The sequence below is a fragment of the Lissotriton vulgaris genome, chromosome 2_1, assembly GCF_964263255.1.
Source record: "Lissotriton vulgaris chromosome 2_1, aLisVul1.2, whole genome shotgun sequence".
NCBI lineage: Eukaryota > Metazoa > Chordata > Amphibia > Caudata > Salamandridae > Lissotriton > Lissotriton vulgaris.
The window spans coordinates 1,308,551,419-1,308,570,739 of NC_141687.1; the positions used below are offsets into that span (position 1 = coordinate 1,308,551,419).

General features: G+C 45.6%; 1 protein-coding gene across 2 annotated transcripts in view; it reads right to left on the reverse strand.

Annotated features, from left to right (window-relative positions):
• Window positions 1-19,321, reverse strand: part of HSPBAP1 (HSPB1 associated protein 1) — a 1,203,084-nt gene that overhangs the window by 638,797 nt on the left and 544,966 nt on the right. For both annotated transcript variants that reach the window (XM_086958822.1, XM_086958821.1), the window contains exon 6: window positions 12,856-12,992. In XM_086958822.1, coding sequence (XP_086814948.1) covers window positions 12,856-12,992 — 137 coding nt within the window. The remainder of the gene's footprint in view (window positions 1-12,855; window positions 12,993-19,321) is intronic.

The window sequence follows — 19,321 nt, forward strand, 5'->3', positions numbered from 1 at the left end:
TGGGAAATTGTCTTCCTTTTCATGTTTCACAGGGTGAACATAGCACACAGGTTAGGATTTGTATTAGTTCGGAGGTATTTCTTAAACCTTGTCTTGAGGTGCCAGCATGTCCAGTTAATTTTGGCTTTCTAATAAACCCACTAAATGTAGACCCTGGAGTCTGTGATTCTTCGGAGTAATGATTCTTTGAATTTGCTAACCTAACCTAATGAGTTATTTCTCCCCGCTACACTTTCCAAGCAGGTACCAATGGTCCATTGACCGAGGGTTCCAGAGTACATTGACAGTGGGGAACCCGGCTTCTTCATTGGAAATGGTTCATACAACAGTGGTATTTATACAATATTATCAATGGAGTGGTCCATTGTCACCTCAAGCCAGTGGTAAAAAGAGAAGTCAAGTACCCGTTAGGCACAACGCCATCAGCAGCTGGTCATTTATAGGCCAAGGATTACCACGTTTTGCCCATGACCCTGAAGACAGAGCACACACCTTTTATTTCTATGCCAAGATGTCCAGCTTATTCTACGAACGCAACAAAATCCAGAGGGACATAATTTTGGCCTTACGAAAATGAGAGGATCCAAATTTGTTCAGTTTGAAGCATTAATTGGAGTGATTCATATCCGTCTGTGTCCAAGAGCATACACACATTAATCACATACCAGTTTGTTTCACTAAAATGCTTGCCACACCTACCAATTTATGCAGAAGGCTCCCGCCTCTCTTTCAATCCTACTGACAAATTATTTATCAGTGTATTCCCTACTGCTTTTTCAGTGGAGAAGAGCTGTGGGACTTGGATTCACATGTACAATAAAATATATAAACAGAAGGGGTACTGCACAGCCTGAGGCTGACAGATCTTATTACCAGTGCATAGGCAAAGCAACATAATTTTAGGTTCCCGCAGTGGAGCAAACATACAGTAGGTAAGGGCATGTTTCTTCAAGATATCAACAACAAGCGAGGGTCCCCGATTACAGCAATACTAGGGAGAGGAGGCAGGAAACAAATTCATACAAAAACACAGAACCTCTCCTAGAAGACACACTTAATCTAAATATAATACATCCATAGATTAATATATATCAACATTGTGAAACACAAGAAAAATTATTTGAAAAACATGTTTCCTATTTATTTCTTATAAACATACACAAAAGTAGTTTTCATAGAAATGTTCAAAATAGGTTACCAATATAAATATACAACACAACCCCCAATCATCCTATAGCAACCAAACATCCCCACAATCAACCAAGCAACCATACACAACTACACAAATATATACAAAAAAGTATACAAAACATTACAAAATAGCAAAGACAATACAAAAGAAGAAGAGAAAAACAATACAGTAAAAATCAATGAATCACAAACAACCTTCTTCTTTTGCATTGTCTTTGCTATTTTGTAATTTTTAAATAATTTTTTGTACATATTTGTGTAGTTGTGTATGGTTGATTGTGAGGATGTTCGGTTGCTGTAGGATGATTGGGGGTTGTGTTGTATATTTATATTGGTCACCTATTTTGAACATTTCTATGAAAACTGCGTTTGTGTATGTTTATAAGAAATAAATAAGAAACATGTTTTTCAAATAATTTTTCTTTTGTGGGACAATGTTGAAATATATTAATCTATGGATGTATTCCCTTTAGATTAAGTGTGTCTTCTAGGAGAGGTTCTGTGTTTTTGTTTGAACATGTTTCTCCTTCTTCAAGAGCCACCCCTCGACAAGACATTGTCATGCACATTGTGTAAAGAACTTTGCAGTACGATTGCACAGCCATGTAGTGAAAACACAACAGGGAAACATAAAAATAAAGATTATCAGTACTACAAAGTGGATGATTTAGGGCTATTGGGGCCTAAGGTGAACTGAATCAGATCCAGGCACGGCCAATTTAAAATGTGGATTTGGAGATCGTGAAATGTGCTGGACTAGATTTTATAGTTCAAATCTGTTCAAGTCGATTTTCATGGGGGTGAGAAAACGGTACATAGCTTCCGCACTTACATCCACCGGCCAGTGAGGCAAAAGACTAATATGATATGATATAAAAACTTTTATAGCGCGCTCTATTACTAAAATAGTATCCTGGCGCGGAGATAGTATAAGGAGGCATGAGTGAGGGGGTATGGGAAGGCAATGAGGAAGCAAGAATATCATCAACAGTAAGGAGTGCTAACACTCAACATCCCTCAAATCTAAATTAAACAGAACAGTTGGTCTAGCAAATGTGAAAGTTATGTTGATGGAGGGGCATCAGAGTCTAATGGGTCATGAGGTGATTGTGTAAGGCGAAGTACCCTCCTGGATTATATTTGGAATTCCTTCAATGCAGGACAGCATTCTCACACCACCCCAATCAACAAGGCTATTTGTCTCTGATTGTGGTAGAACTATAATGTAGTGGGCTATGGTGGCCTTAATTTAGTTCCTATCTTGGGTATTGAACCAGCCTCCTCTTCAACAGCTGCCAAATTGGTGACAACTACTTGCCAATTTTGATGATGGTTTGATCGGAAGCTTGGTAAAAACATATAAAAGAGGCATACTGAGTGATGTAAGCATTATGCTACTCTTTTTCAGGTCTTACCTGCGACATCCTACCTGGGATACTGTTATACAATATCTCTCACTGCGCTCTTGCTAGTGAGAGATATTGTATAACAAGGGGCTTACCGCATACCCATTGCTTACCATTTGTTGGATTCACTGTCACAATTATTTGCTGCCTTCTAATTGGCCAGCACGTGCTGGCTTCACTTCCTTTTCTTTCGGTTGGAGCATGGACCAAGTACTGAATGCTTCAGCTTGATTGTTGTCCTTCTGCTGATCACGCTGCTGTTGAGGTACTACTTTTATTCTCTCTTTTTCCCCGTTATCCTTGTTGTACCTCTTGCTATTTGTAGCTATGTTTTACTATGCCACACCCACTTCAAAGAAGCCCTTTTCTTGTTTGAAATAGATGTTTATTTTGACAACAGATGTTATCTGCTTCCAAATGTATTTTTACGAAGCCTTGGCAAAACCAACAGTTCTCGCCTTTGAGACTATGGGCTCTTTCGTTGTCTTTTGTTCCTGCTGTACAGCATGGGCATTGCCAACTTTGGCAATAAGGTGTAGTAATGCTGTTCAGTAGCATGGCAGTAGCATGGCAGCTGTGCAGCATTGCTAAAAATTATAATTAAAAAAAGCACTATAATGCATTCAAAGCTAATGCACTTTTAAAAATAAGCGCATTAGCCCTAGCTGCATCATAGCCCTTTTGACTTTAGTTTGAACCACACTGTAAAGCTTCCACACTGAAGTACAGAATGACCGGAAAACATTGCCAAAGTGGATATCTCTCCTAGGTGATATATACTGGTGTTGCCAGAGCTTGTGTGGCAATGCTACTACCTAAAGACCTGTGGACTTAGAACAGTTACAAGTGAGTGCCAGCCACCAGAGCAGGAAGAAAATCACCAATCTGATAAAGGCTTGGGAGAGTTTTGAAATGGACAGGCAGCTGGAATTATTTGCACAGTGGTAATGTGGTTAAGGCAGGTAATTTATACTTCATGATGGCACCAGAGTTAGTAGCCACATGATCTGCTCTTCTAATCTGGGTCCCATTTTTAGATCAAAAGGTTCCTTGTGATGTCATTGGCAGGTAAACAGCTCTGTGATGCGATCTACGGGGATGTCACCAGTCGGCTAATTAGTGGTTTTGAAACCCGAAAAATCCTCATTTTTTTGGTCAGAAAATCCTGGCAAGTATTAAGTAACATTATCAAACAAAAAGTCACAGAAAATGTACAATTTACACATCTGACTGGTTAGGGAAAGAATCAAAACATAGAATACGTGAACACATAAAATGTTGTTTTTTCTGTAAAGAAAATAAAATTGCTTTTACATACAGAAAGTTAAAAGCAGAGGTCGGAGTGGGCAGGTTCGGGGGGCACAACGTGCCCATACTTTTTTATTCTATGGAAAACAGTTTCCCAAATTTTTGTGAAAATACAAGCATTTAAGGTTAACTGCGTCAGCTAAAGTGTAAGGCAGGGAGTCTCCTATGATATGAAACGAAGGTCAGACCGCTAAAAAAGAAACAAGCCTTTATTCCAGGGTGCCTGCTTGCCTGAACAAAATGTAAGTGTGTGCAACTGGTTAATCTGCAATGTAAATGGTGCTTGGAAGGCGGTATTGGCTTTAATTGATGGAATCTCTTGAAGCTTCTTGAAAACAGATATAATCTTTTTGAGTGGTAGTGCAAGAAATTACAGCTGATCTCTGAAGTATGTGCTTTTAAGGAACAGTTATGTACAGTCTGGGTATTATTCAAATCTATATTTTGAAATCACCTTTTCTATCTTATAAAACAAGTTACTTATCTGAAGTAACAATGTATTTGTAAGAGACACATTTAGTTATAGATTTCTTACCTTAGAGTTATCCCCAGGCGTCAGACTGATTCCAGAGAAAAATTTTCGTAACAGTACCGCTGCACGTCAGTAGGTGGCATCGGTCGACTCCGCATCTTTCGTCCTGGTTGCCGGGATGACGTTGTGGTGCCTACTTAGACATTGCCCCCACGCGCTGATGTCCGTTCTGACACGACTTTCCACGCCAGAAGCGAAGAGCCATGCAAGACACTGACCCCTGGGCACATTACTAGGGCCCTAGAAGGGAGTCCCTAATCCCCAGAAGTCAGTTTGCAGAACGGGAAAGATGGGTGGGGCAGTAAAGAATCTAAAACTACATATGTATCTTACAGATACATTGTTACTGCAAGAGACTGTAGTTATAGATTCCTTACCTTAGAATAGATACCCCAGCAATACCAACCCCGGTGGTGGGTCTGCGAACCAAGAACACACCAGAAAGTCCTGGAGAACGGAACGGCCGAAAAAGCCATCTCTCCAGACTTGGCTGTCCAGGCAGTAAGGTCTAGCAAACTTGTGCAGCGAGGCCCACGTAGCTGCCTGGCAGTTGTCCTGCAAGGGGACTCCCCGACCCAGGGCAGTAGTAGCTGCTGTGGCCCGAGTGGAATGGGCGCGCAGCCCAACAGGAGGCTCCTTTTTCGCCAAAGAGTAGCAAACCTTGATGCACAAGACGACCCACCGAGAGATGGTCCGCTTGTGCACTGCCCGTCCCTTCTTTGCACCCACGTAACCAACAAAGAGCTGGTCGCCACCCCGGAACTGGCGTGTGCGGTCCAGATAGAATGAGAGCGCATGTTTTGGGTCCAGGCGGTGGAGCCTCTCTTCTTCTTTCGAGGGATGCGGAGGCGGATAGAAGGTGGGCAAGGTGATGGACTGCCCGATATGAAAGGCTGTGACCACCTTTGGCAGGAAAGAAGGACGAGTCCTTAGAACATCCTTGTCCGGATGGACAGAGAGGAAATAAGGTTTAGAAGATAGAGCCTGGAGCTCACTCACTCTCCTGGCAGAGGTGATGGCAACCAGGAATGCAGTCTTAAGAGCCAGAAGATGAAGAGGACAGTTATGAAGTGGCTCAAAAGGAGCGCACATCAGATACCTTAGAACATGATTCAAGTCCCACTGAGGCATCACAAAGGGAACAGGAGGAAGCATGTGTGTGATGCCTTTCAAGAATCTATTTACAACAGGGGACTTGAAAAGAGAAGGCTGATCAGGAAGCATTAAGAAGGCTGAAATGGCAGAGAGGTAGCCCTTGATGATCGTGCCCAGAGCAGAGCCCTGCTGGGCAAGAGAAAGAAGGAAGAGGAGAACTTCTGAAAGGGGGGCGGAGAGTGGATCCACAGCCTTTGCTGTGCATCATGCCACAAATGTATTCCACCTGCAGGCGTATACCGTTTTTGTGGAGGGACGCCTGGCTGCAAGAATCACATCGCAAACTTCAGGAGGCAAGTCAAATGGTCTGAAATGCCGCCTCTCAATCTCCATGCATGTAGGTGGAGACTGAATAGGTTCGGGTGGGGGACTGTCCCCTGCTGCTCCGACAGAAGGTACTCCTGAAGAGTCAGATGAATCGGGGGATCGACTGACATGCTGAGTAGCTCGGGATACCAGTATCTTCGTGCCCAGTCCGGAGCCACAAGGATGACTTGGGCCCGGTCTCGCCTGATCTTCTTCAGCACTCTGGGCATAAGTGGTATAGGCAGAAAGGCGTACAACAGACCGCAGCTCCACTCGCGACGAAAAGTGTCGCCTAGCGAGTGCCGCCTTGGAAATTCAAACGCTCAGAACTGATGACATTGCGTGTTCTCTTCGGTGGCGAATAGATCTAACCAAGGCTCTCCCCACTGCTGAAAGAGACCTTGCGCCACGTCCGAGTTCAGACACCATTCGTGATCCATCATGCAATGGCAGCTGAGTTTGTCCGCCCTGGCGTTCAGGGAACCTGCCAGATGTTGAACCACCAGGGTGATGCCCTGGTGTTCCAGCTATTGCCAGAGGCACAGAGCCTCCTGGCAAAGGGTCCACGATCCCACCCAACCCTGTTTGTTGCGGTACCACATGGCGGTGGTATTGTCCATGAACACCTGCCCTACACTTCCCCAGACAGAGGGATGGAATACCTTCAGTGCAAGTCTGATCGCCCGCAGTTCCAGATGGTTGATATGGAGCCGGGACTCCGCCGGAGACCAGAGGCCTCTGATCTCCCTCACTCCCATGTGGCCCCCCATCCCAGGAGGGACGCATCTGTCACTAATTTGTGCTCCGGTTGGGGTAGGGAGAGAGATCTGCCGCTGACCCAATCGCGGTTCGTGAGCCACCACTGCAACATGACACGCAGTGCCCTCCGAGATCAGGACGTGGGTGGACAGGTTGCCCTGATGCTGTGCCCACTGAAACTTCAGGTCCCACTGCAGAGCCCGCATCCACCACCTGGCGTGATGCACCAGAAGGATGCAGGAGGCCATCAGCCCCAGGAGCCGCAGCGTCAACCTGACCGAGACTCGGGATGAAGGCTGAAAGATCGGAATCAGAGCCTGAAAGTCCCGAACCCGCTGCTCGGGGGGATAAACCCGAAACTGCGCCGAGTTCAGAACCGCTCTGATGAAAAGGAGCTTCTGAGAGGGGCACAGGTGTGACTACGGCACGTTGATGGAGAACCCCAGCGAGTGCAGGAGGTCTCTGGAGTTGGGAGACGACTGTTTGGGGCGAGCCCTCCTTCAACAACCAATCGTCGAGATAGTGGAAGACTGAAACCCCTGATCTGCACAGATGAGCTGCGACCACCGCCTCCACTTTCGTGAACACCCGAGGGGCGCTGGTAAGGCCAAAGGGGAGCACAGTAAACTGAAAGTGCTCATGGCCTACCGTGAACCGCAGGTAGCACCGGTGGGCCGGCAGGACAGGGATGTGGAAATACGCATCCTGCAAGTCCAACGCTACCATCCAGTCTCCTGGGTCCAAGGCAGCAAGGACCTGAGCCAAAGTCAGCATCTTGAACTTCCCCTTCCAGAGGAAGCCGTTGACGCTCCGTGGGTCCAAGATAGGGCGTAGGCTTCCTTTGCCCTCCTTGGGTACCAGAAAGTAGTGGGAATAGCAACCACGTTCTACTTCTGGCCCAGTAACGCGCTCAATGGCCCCCTTGGCAAAGAGGGCCGTAACTTCCTACTGCAGAAGATGCAAGTAATCCCCAGACATGCATTGGTACTGCGGTGGCATGGCTGGAGGGGTCGCCTCGAAGGGGAGGGAGTAGCCCATTCGGACGGTTTGCAGCACCCACCTGTCTGACATTTTGGTACGCCAGTGGAGGAGGTGATGGCGAACCCTGCCCCCCACTGGCGTCGAATGGGCCTCAAATGCCGGACTAGGAAGGCTTAGAGGAAGATGCTATGGGAACGGATGTGGACTAACCCTGCTGTTGTCCCCCGGCACTGCCACGGTGGTAACCACGTCGGCGACCGCGTTGACATTGGTTCTACGGCCTGTGGCTGGCTGGATGTGTGGGGCGCCCCTTCCTTGGCCACGAAAGGGTGAAAAGCGCAAGCTTGCTGGTGTTGGCCTAGGCCCAAGGACTTGGCCGTAGCCCTGGAGTCTTTGAAACGCTCCAGCGCACTGTCCGCTTTGTCGCCAAAGAGGCGACGGCCATCAAAGGGCATGTCCATGAACATGGCCTGGACATCCCCCGAAAAGTTGGCTGACCTCAGCCAGGCATGTCGGCGAACCACCACAGTCGTTGCAATCGCTCTACCCAGCAGGTCTGTGGTGTCAAGTCCACACCGGATCAAGTAGCGTGCTGCATCCTGCCCTTCCGCCAGGCAGCACCTCCGAAACCGTATCCCACAGAGAGTGGATGTAATGGCCCAAAAGGCAGGCAGTGTTGACAGACCCAAACTCAGGGAGGAGAACAGTTTCTTCCCAAACTGATCATACCTTTTGGATTCCCGATCCGGAGGAGCAGTCGGAAATGCGGTCTGGGACATAGAGGCCTGGATCACCAGGCTCTCAGGGGTGGGGTGAACGGACAGAAAGCAGGGGTCACACGGAGCCGGGCGGTGGCGTCAGGCCATGTTCCGATCCACTGTGGAGGGCTTGGACCAGGTGCCCATCAGAACGTCAGTAAAGGCTCCGAGGAGCTTGCCTGCGGTTTGAGCACCTCAGTGTGGAGGTTAGTCCTCTCGGCCGCGACAGGGAGCTTAAGAGCCAAGGCCTTGGCCGCCCTGTTCAACACCACGCTGTAAGCAACCCCCTCCTCCGAAGCCACGGAGGAAGGAGAGACGAATCCAGTGTCAGGCGAAGTGTCCAGACCACTGGCCTCCCCCAGCTCTTCTGCCCAGTCCTGGCTCAACTGGCACTGCTGTGCCAGAGGGTCCTCAGACCCCTCCCAGTCCTCCTCATCATCCATCTCCTGATAAGCAGGCAAAAATGATGCAGCCGGGTCGTAGGTGAAGGTGACTTTCTCCTCGACCGGGACCTCGAGCGGCGCAGAGCCAACTGCCGGAGCTAGAGCAGCATACGGGACCGCTCCTTTCTAGCCTTCGAGGTCAAGGCCCGGCAGTCGGGGCACGACTTGTCATCATGGTCGGCCCCGAGGCAGTAAAGGCACTGACGGTGACTAGAGTACTGCTCTTCCTGGATCTGCACTGGCGCCGAAAAAAGGAGAACTGACGTCAGCGTGCGAGGGCGGCGTCTAAGTACTCCGACAACGTCATCCCGGCGATCACAACACCGACGACTGACGCGGAGCCGCAGACGATGCCTACCGAAGCGCAGGGGTACTGCTGACAAAAACTTACAAGATACAGTCTGACGCCTGGGGATATTCTAAGGTAAGGAATCTAACACTAACCTGTTTCTTTCAGATTGCATAGTCTGTCCCTGCCCAAAAGCATACATTGGCAAGACCACCCAGGCAAGTAAAAAGCGAATAACACAACACCGCTCTAGAATGAGGTGTGGCATCACAAGTGCACCAGTAGTTCCACATTGTTTGGAACATCATCATGGCCCTGAAGAAATAAAATGGACCGTTTTGAAGCACGTAACAGGTAACAACATTGACACCCTCCTCTCAAGATTTGAAGCAAAAACCATCATGTATTTAAATACATTTGACAACGGGCTTAATGAGATGAGTGAGATCAACCACGTACTATGAAAGATTGATGCACAAATATCCTACTTGCTGATCACGGAGAATGATAATGTCATCATGCATTCTAAATAATCATTTGGGTTTTTGTGTAAAACAATAGAAAGTTGAAACCACTAGGTGGATGGCGCCACTTCATCTTCAGTTTTATATTCATTTTTATTTCGTTTTTTTCTCTAAATTACTCAATTGGATCACACTATGACTGAACGCCAAAAAAAAGCTCTTCACAAAGCAAGGTTGGAGAGCAAACAGCAGAAGTGCAACAGAGCAGTCGGCTGTTTAATTTTATTTTTATATTTATTTTTATTCTTATTCTAGCCAAAAGTAAATATGTCATGCGTCCTATAGCAGTATCGAACCTGCCAACAACGCAATGCTAACCTGGTATTTTGAAAAAGTTTAGCCGGAAGTGATACATGGTCAGGCAAACTGAGGCCGGGCAGCGGAAGCAGAAACGAATCCATGGCCCAGACAAAGGAACGCCTTAAAAATAGAAGACGGACTCAGGTGTTTGCAAGTTACACAAACGAGCCGAGAAAGTATACCCCGGAGTCGGAAGAAGACGCACAGCGACGCCTGTTCCGAAACACAGGATTGTCCACCACAAGGAACGAAGGCGGATGGTTGCCTGGATGATTTATTTCACTTCAGAAGATTACGCGCTAAGGTACCCCGCCTATTTAAAATCTAGTATGCACAGTGCATGTAACATCTGCGGGAGAGCCCGTTGCTCAATAACTGTAATTAAGCACCGTCTATACTCACGATAACAAGCAGGCACAATCGAGACATCGCATAGATGTGAATCACCCTGGTGTCAGCCACAGCCACAAAGCAGACATACCACTGGCCAGATGGCATGCTAAATATATATATAAAAAAAGAGATACTGCTCACCATAAACACTTCTCTGACAGCCACTGTAAAATCCTCCTTTTAAAACTGGTTCGCTCACCCCACAACAACATCTAGAATAGCCCACGTTGAAGGAGCGTCACCCAACCATTAACACAATTTAGAACAGGATTCCTCCTGTTAAGTTAATATATAGTTTTTTGCTTGTTTTCAGCCACACCACGTCTTGAAGTGAACAAAGACAATAGAATTCAACCCTTCGGGTTCCCAAGATACATATATGGTATGTGGTTGTTCCCAGTATAGAATAAACATACACGTGTTAATTACCTTGCATCACATTGACGAAAGTTTCTATTTCATGTTTTTAATTCTCTCAGGTACACAGGTCCTTTCTTGAAAATCGACTATCCCTGATGAAGACCATCCCATGAAGAATTGCAATTCAGGAGGTCGAAACGCTTTGGTTCTATATACAGAGAGGTTTTATACAGAACCAAGCCCTAGCCCGGTCCCGAAATTGGACAATATAGAACCTATGAAATAGGGTTCTGACCATCATTGTTGACCTCTCCCTTGGTTGAAAAAGTATGTCAGGTTGAGGACGGGAAAGTAATAATCTACCTTGACTCTATTTCACTACGACAGAATTGAGTAGGACTACCCTTCGCCTGAGGAAATTCTTAGGATATTATATGTACTTTAGATTCATTGTCAGGCAACATTGCCTTTGCGACACATATATATTTTATTGAAAAATGCACTGTATGTTTAAGCTTTCTTGATTTGCACTGTATATATCTGTGAGCACAAATGTTTCTGAACAAAAATGTTTTTTCACTTTTAATGTGTGTATAGATATATAAAAAAAGAGAGAAGCAAGTGGGCCTCGCTCTATCTTTTCCCGTGACAGGATTGATAATTTTGCAAAACAAAAAAAGAAAAGAAAAAAAAATAAGATAATGTGAATGAATACAACCCAAGGATAATTAAACAATCTTTTGGGAAGAATTTAGATTTTTTGATTCATGGTGTCAGAGGTACTTTTCTTTTTTCATATGTATCCGGCCTCTGTCTTGTTCTAAACTAAATCATTCCCCTGTTTTTTACCCAGTCCATCCAAAGACGACATGCATCGCCTCGTAGAACATACGAAGCTGAGCGGGGTGGCTCAGGTCATGGAAAGGGAGGGAAGCTCGGATTGGCAGACCGACGAGGACAAGTTGAAGAGCGAAGATGCTTCTTCGACGACTTCTTATGCTTCGACTTACCCGAACCAGAGTGCGAAGACTTTGAGCCGAAATGGCGATGGCTCCGCGACTGGTCCCTCGGCCTCCCTCTCGACCAGGACCTCGAACGGCGCGGAGCTGACTGCCGGTGTTCAAGCAGCTTTCGGGACTGTCCCGCAAAGCCTTAGGCGTCAACAACTGGCAGCCGGAGCACGACTTGGGGTCGTGGTCGAGCTCCAGGCAAAAAAGACACACGCGGTGCAGATCAGTCACCGACATCATGCGATGGCAGGAACCGCAGGCCTTGAAACCGGGCATCTCTTGTGCACCTTACGGAGTCAAAGACTCGAGAAAGACATCGACAAAAGTCGATAAAAAGCTAGTCAAAAAATGACTGAGGTACCGCTCTTCCCAGATCTGCGCAGGCTGGCACGGAAAAAGAAAGAACTGACGTCAGCGCCCGAGGGCGGCGTCTAAGAAGCTGCCACTACGTCATTCCGACGACCACGGAGCCGACTGACGCCACCTTCCGATGTGCAGAGGTACTGCTAACAAAAAACTTTTTGGATCCAGTCAGACGCCTGGGGGTAATTCTAAGGTAAGGAATCTATTCCTAACGTGTTTCTTTCAGATAAATAATAATAACTATGGCCCTTAATTTTATGGCTCTCTGGTCACATACTCACAACTCTGCAATGCATGCATACTAGAGGTTTCATCATGCACTGTAGTGCATTTCCCACTGATTAATCTAACTCTTATTTATTTTTCATGTAAACTGTGCCTTATTTTATATGTAGATTCCTAAACGTGAAAGACCCAAAAAAATTTTAAGAATTTTTTCTTTATGTCACAACTTTGACCCCACCTGCACGCTCACTAGACCCCGCCCGCATTGCATGCGGCGTCACAGTTCCCATACTTTTTTTTAATGTCCTTCGACCACTGGTTAAAAGGTTACGTTTACAAAGGTACATATACCTTTTCAGAAATGCTACCTACCTACGTATTCTGTAGATTTGGAACACATTTTTTATCATTCAGTCAGAGAAATAAATTATAGGCTTGGAGCCACGCCAAACAAATAATTTCTATGTTCATGAAAATGCAAAATAATGTGGCTTCAGTCTAGGGCAGATCTCATCGGTTATTTGATTACGTTCATCTTCATGAGTAATTTACCTTCCCTGTACTTGCACCACTAAATTGCAGCCATACGTGTCCACGTGGCAGGGTGTGTTGGCTCCTTGTGTGCCTATCCACAACGTGCTCTCTCGCCCGTTTCTGTCTGGGAAACCAAAATCAGCCCATATCACATCCTGTAGCACAAAAGAAAACAGATACTTTCATAGTTATAAAATATTGGATAACACCTCTCGATCTGTGTTCACCAGGTAACGCATTGCATTTTAAAATACAGAGAATTCCAAAAAGTGTTTACGCCCATGCCTAGGTCTTCTAGGCTGTAGCAACAGTATTATTTAACTAATTGAATGCATTGAAACAAATAATACCTACAGATGATTAAAATTCATATTCTGGAAAATCGAACAAAATACAAACAAAACCATATGTCAAAGCTCCTGCGTAAGGTGAGTCATTTCTGAATATATTTCCGTGAACTGAGTTTAATGTAAAACATCCCTAATACTATGTGGAACAATGTAAAATAAAATAAAGGGTCATTGATTACGGCCACTTCTCTGTTTAACATCAAAAGCAAGAGCAGTAGCAGCATTTTTCCCAACTCAAAAGGCTGCGCGCAAGCTACCTAACTAAATATTTGTACAGAAGAGTGCAAGTGCTAGCAATCTGATCATAGTATATGACTGCTCTTTTTCATCACTCGATATCTGATTCCCACAACTCAAACAGTTTCAAACTAGACCTCACTGCATTAAACACAGTAATTTTGCAGCAGGGTCAGATCTTGGCATTGGTAGGTTTGAGTATTGCTTACACTGTAATATATTAAGTCGGGCTAAATTTAATTCAAATGGAAGCTCTCGGATAATCCATTCGAGGACTCATGAATAGTTCGGACCTTCAGCTCCTACTCACAGCCCAGTAAACCTGTTCTATTCGGAGATACATCCATGTCCTGAAGCTTTTTGTATTCTTGCAGGAGAGGGGGGACTTGCCAGACAGGAAATACAATTACCATCGCCCACTTTACCAGTTCCAGGGCTGGACGAAATAGCCTAGAAGAATCTCAAATGCCAATGGATAGCACCTTCTTGGTAAATATCTATCCACCCACTTAACCAAATAGTTTCATTTATTACAGCGCATTTATGAATCTGCAGTTTGGGGCACATCCTGGAATCCACTTTTATATAAATGTGCTGTTTATGGCCTTATAATCATAATCACCTTAGAGCTGTGATTTAGTTGTATGATTGGGTTTATCTGTCCTCATCCGGGTTGAGATGTTCAGAGCAAAACCCACTGGGGCATGCAATGGTCGCTAGAGAATCATCTTGTAGAATCGCCTTGGACTATGCAACAAATATAGTGTTTGTGCTACTCGCCAAGGGTCGTCATGGTGAGCAGCCTCCAAAGGATTTGTAAAGCATGGCAAATCACCCACAAGGGTCTCAAGGCGCTGCGGTTGCTTACTGCTTCATGGTCATCTGTTCATTCGAACAACCATGTCTTGAGTTCGTTCCTGAATTGCCAGAGCGATGAGGAGTACTGAGGTGCAGGGGACGGTCGTTTCAAGCTTTGGCCACCAGGTGTGGGAAGGAGGGTACTCCGCTGTCGATTCGGGGGGGTGTCTGCGATGAAGAGGGAGGCGGATCGTGGGTATCTGGTCAGTTTGTGGAAAGTCATGCGTTAGTTGATGTATGTTGGCCCTTCATTGTGCAGGGATTCAAATGTGTGGGTCAACATCTTGAACTGGTATCTCTTCTGGATCGGGATTCAGTGTAGCTTCCTGAGGCAGGGTGTGATGTGGGGTTCCGTCTAGGGAAGTCAGGGATGATTCTTGCAGCGGAGTTTTATATTGTCTGTAGTCTCCTCAGGAGGCATGCAGTGATTCCTATGTAGAGGGTGTTCCCGTAGTCCAGCCTGCTGGTGACGAGGGCCTGCCTGACGGTCCTTCTGGTGTTGACTTGGAGCAACCTGAAGATTTTGCAGAGCATGAGTTGGGTGTGGAGGAAGGCGGATGGGACTGCGTTTATCTGTTTCTTCATAGATAGCTTGCTGTCCAAGTCATTGCAGAGGTTGTGGGCATCGTCTGTCAGGGCGAGGGATGGGCGAGTTCAGTACGCCACAATGCATCGCTCCATGGCGAGGTGTTGTCCGCAAAGATGAGGACTTCCATCTTGTCTGGGTTGAGCTTTAGACCATTGTCCTTCATCCAGTAGGTGACGTTCATCATACAGCTGTGAAAGTTGGTTGTGCTGATGAAGGAGTCTTCTGACAGCGAGAGGATGAGCTGGGTGTCGGAGTAGGAGATGATTTTTAGAAATATTTATAGAGCGCGTAGCTACACCCGTAGCCATCCCAGCGTTAGTAGCGGCGACAGACTTACAGCAACAAGTTCATGGGTGGGATTTTGGAAGAGCCTGGTTTTTAGAGGCTTCCGAAAAGCCAGATGATTAGACTGAGCGTAGATGAAAAGGAAGGGTGTTCCACAGTTTAGCAGCATTATAACAAAAGGAGCGACCGCCGCTTCTCACCCTTTTTAATCTAGAAATTGAGGCTAGGCAAAGGTTAGTTGATCAAAGGCATCTGTTTGGATGATAGGGGTAGATGTTGGTCTGGCTAATTGAAGCCACTTTTCCCCAGAAGGAATTGTGGGCAATGCATAAGGACTTAAGTTTTTTTCTTTCCATAATCGGCAGGCAGTGTAAGGCCTTCAATGCAGGCTAGGCAGATTGGCTTTCGTGGGTCTTAAGCAGCATGCGTGCTGCACAATTCTGAATAATTTGCAACTTTGTTATGGCTATAGGAAGGCCCCCTACGTACATGGCATTTCCATAGTCTAGGCAGGAGAGAATCAAGGCCTGAACAATGAGTCTCCTTGCCAAGAAGCGAAGGAGAACTTTACAGAGCATTCTAGAATGCCATAACAGGTGGCAGCCAGTTTCATCGCCTGATGGTCAAATTTAAGGGACCGGTCCAGCCACATGCCCAGGTTTTAAATCTGACTTTTAGGGACGGGGCGGGGCCAAGACAATTTGGCCATACTAATCCAAGGTAAGAAATGGGAGGGGGTTACCAAGCAACATAAGCTCTGACTTTTCTCTGTTAAGTTTGAGGCATGAGAATTCCATCCACTTGGCTACTTTTCCTAAGCAGGATCCTAAGCAAGATGACAATTTCTCAGGATGATTTAAAGCTACAGCCAGTTGAGTTTCATCAGCATGCGTGATTATCTAAATACCATATGGAAGGACATTTGTTAAAGGACTCATATATACATTGAACAATGAAGGACTCAGGGACGAACCCTGAGGAACGCCGCAACTGAGTGACATACACTTGAATATATTATCTCCTTCAAAGGCCTGAAAAGTCAGATCTTCCAAAAAGGACTGCAGCCAGGTAATAACACCACCTGACACTCCAACATTCCTCAATCTGCTAATCAGGATGTCATAATTAACAGTGTAGAATGCGGAGCTAAGATCAAGAAGGATGATAGCCGCTGTACCTCCTTGGTTAAGATTTTTTTTGGACTCTTCGACCACCGCAAGAAGAGTGGATTCTGTCCCATTGTGGAAATCTGAAATAATTTCCGTTAGCATAAGCTGAAGCCATTTTGGTTGTGGCATCCATTTTGTTAGCTATGTAATTCTTCCGTCTTCACTGTTGCTTGCCCTTCTATTCTGCTTGAGTCATCAGCTTTAGTTAACTCCTTCTGTACTGGGCCAAAGCAATGTATGTGCTGAGCAAAGGCCTGTAGCTGCTAAAATGCACCTGGTTAAAGATGTAACTGTCAACTATTTTCTGTTGTTGTAAACAGTTCTGTTCCCCCACCCACTCTGCTGACTAAGTGATCTCCCATCTGCCCATGTTTGTCAGTAACTATTCCGGTGTAGGTCTGTGCCTTCTATTTTTTAGGTCTCGCCTGTCAATGCGCATGCGCATTGAGCTTGCAAGACTATAGGGGCTTAAACAGAGTTTAACTAGACTGGCGATTTGATGCAGTGCATGTGCGCTTTTAGCTCAATGCGCAAGCACAATGAGTTAAAATGCGCGTGCACAGCATCAAATCGTCAGCTTGGTGCCGCCAGCAGCTCTTCCCGCTCCGCCCCCTGCTGCATCAAAGGCTTTGCGCTCTGCCTCAGCCCAGCCATTCTCCTCCCCTAATTTCTGCCCTAGGTTCCCCTAGGTTCTGCATCAAAGGCTTTTTCACGTGCTTTCAGTTTCACGGCCGCCAGGCTGTGTCTCCTTTTTTTTTTTTAAACTTTCATTTTTTTTGGGGGGGCAATATTTGGACGACTGCTCTGTATTGTTGGCTTTACCATCACATACCGAGGTACAATGAAGCCCACCATGGTCGAACTATCGCAAACCATTATCTAAGCCCTGTTCATGTGCATGAATTGAAGAGGACGGGTTTTTGTTTACGTTTTCGAGGGCATGGGCCATACGTTTTGAGGATAAGTACCTATTGTTAGAGAGTCAGCATACCAAACACTTACATGGGCAGAATTCTCATAAGATGGGCATGGCAGTGCATCCTGCATAAGGGTCATCGATGGATGACTACGAGGTGGCACTGCCACTCGCCAGAAGGCTCCTCAGTAGATGTCAACAAACTTGCGTGGCAGTAAATAATACCATCCCCGCCCTGTGCCCATAGACAAGCGTTTAACTCGCTCAGCCATCTTTCCGACATAGTCGAAGTTAAAACCTGGACTGTTAAGTGTATTTCCTTGGACAGTTCCAGTTGAACTGAGCAGCTCCGACTTTTTCACAATCTTTTCGATACTGTGTGGCGTTTCTAGAATCTGTGAGAAACTACAGTAATGGTAAATGTGTGAATCGCCATATTTGGGTGATTGACAGGTTTGTTATTCTTATCACCTTAGATTGTGGTCTTGAATCCAGAAGCGAAAATTGTTGACGACACAAAGTTGTCCTTCCATAAACAAATTTATTTCCTGGGAGCTGTATTTGATGTCCTGTTCGGGAAGTGGTTAAAAGGAGTTTGTGCAGTCGAGCTTGCAAGCGGTTTAAGCCTGTGTGCAATCATGCTTGTAAGCTGTACGTTTGTGTTTGTAGGTCCCGTGCTTGAGGCAGACAGGACTTCATATTTGTATCTGGTAGTAGGAGGCCTGCGTTTTATCACGTGCCCAAGATCTGATAAAAGGCGTTCGGAGGAAGAAATGAGCCGGGTGGTTGCGACAGGCACCGGCAGGTCTCGCCCCACCCCCTTTAGAGGCGTCTTAATGAAAACACGCAAACGGTGTGCAGAATGCCTTTTGTCTCAAGACTAATCCGGTGGGCGTCGATGGACAGAATACGCGAGATTTGCTATGTAATTGTGTGACAAGATGGTTGTTTTTACGCTACTTTTTTTCTCTTTGTTTTCCACGGATGACCCCAGACTGGTTGCCATAGAGTTTAGGCAGGCGGAGAGAAAGAACCCAGTCTGTAAAACAACGCATTTTATGTGCTAGTCTGAACTGTGGTTTTACATCTCTGTTTAGTTTCTGAGGGTAAATGAAGTTTAAAGACGATAAATCTTTTTGTCTGTGTAACTCAGACTGGGCCTCTTTGTATTAGTTTCCGTTAGAGTTTTACTCCCTGTTGTTAACGACTTCTTTCCCAGCCTAGTTTAATAGGATTCAAAAATTGTTTGAGTTAGTACTGACCCTGTAGAATTAATGTCCGCCACTCAATAGAAAAATAGTCCGATAAACAACTTTTTTTTTTACCTACCTAGCTTTATAAAATGTTGTTCCTCTAGAGTTGATTCAAATAATCTACACCTGGCAAGGCTGCGTATCAACTGGACCTAAACTATTTTCATTAAATTGGGCAGTGCACCGATAACTGTCTACTTCAGATTGAGAAATGGAAAACAATAATAAGAACAACATTCCATTTTGATTTTTTGTGTTTGTGTTTTTTTTGCATATTGTCATAGTGTTTCGCCGTCAGGAAAGCTCAGTGGCTTGAACGTTGGGCCTAAGACCTGCAGTGGCTGCAGGTTTGAATCCTGGCAAGGCTGATCACCTTCCATCCGCCCGATGGAAATAAATGGAGGAACTTTACATTTTTTTATTTATTTGGAGCACTTAAACGACCACTCTTCGCTGTGTAGCGCTAAGTAAAACATTGCTTTTAAAGATGCCAGCAAACAACAGCTTAAAAATAAGAGTTGCACGTACATCCAGTGACATGCATTGGAACTGGCAAATGATCAACTGAGCAACATGTTTTAAGCTTGTTTCTACATGCTTACTCTGAAACAAAATGTGTACATAAGCACCATGGTCTGTATATTCAATGTACTACTATCTCCTGACACACCTGAGGGTGTTGTATGGATGTGGTCCCACTCATGAGTGAATAATAAACTTGTTATTTGAATTCCAGCTTCAGTGCCAATCTCTATTTTGTTGGTCTACGGACCCGTGGACAGAGAAGGGTGACCCCTGCACCAGTGTGCCCATTAAAAGGCACATTT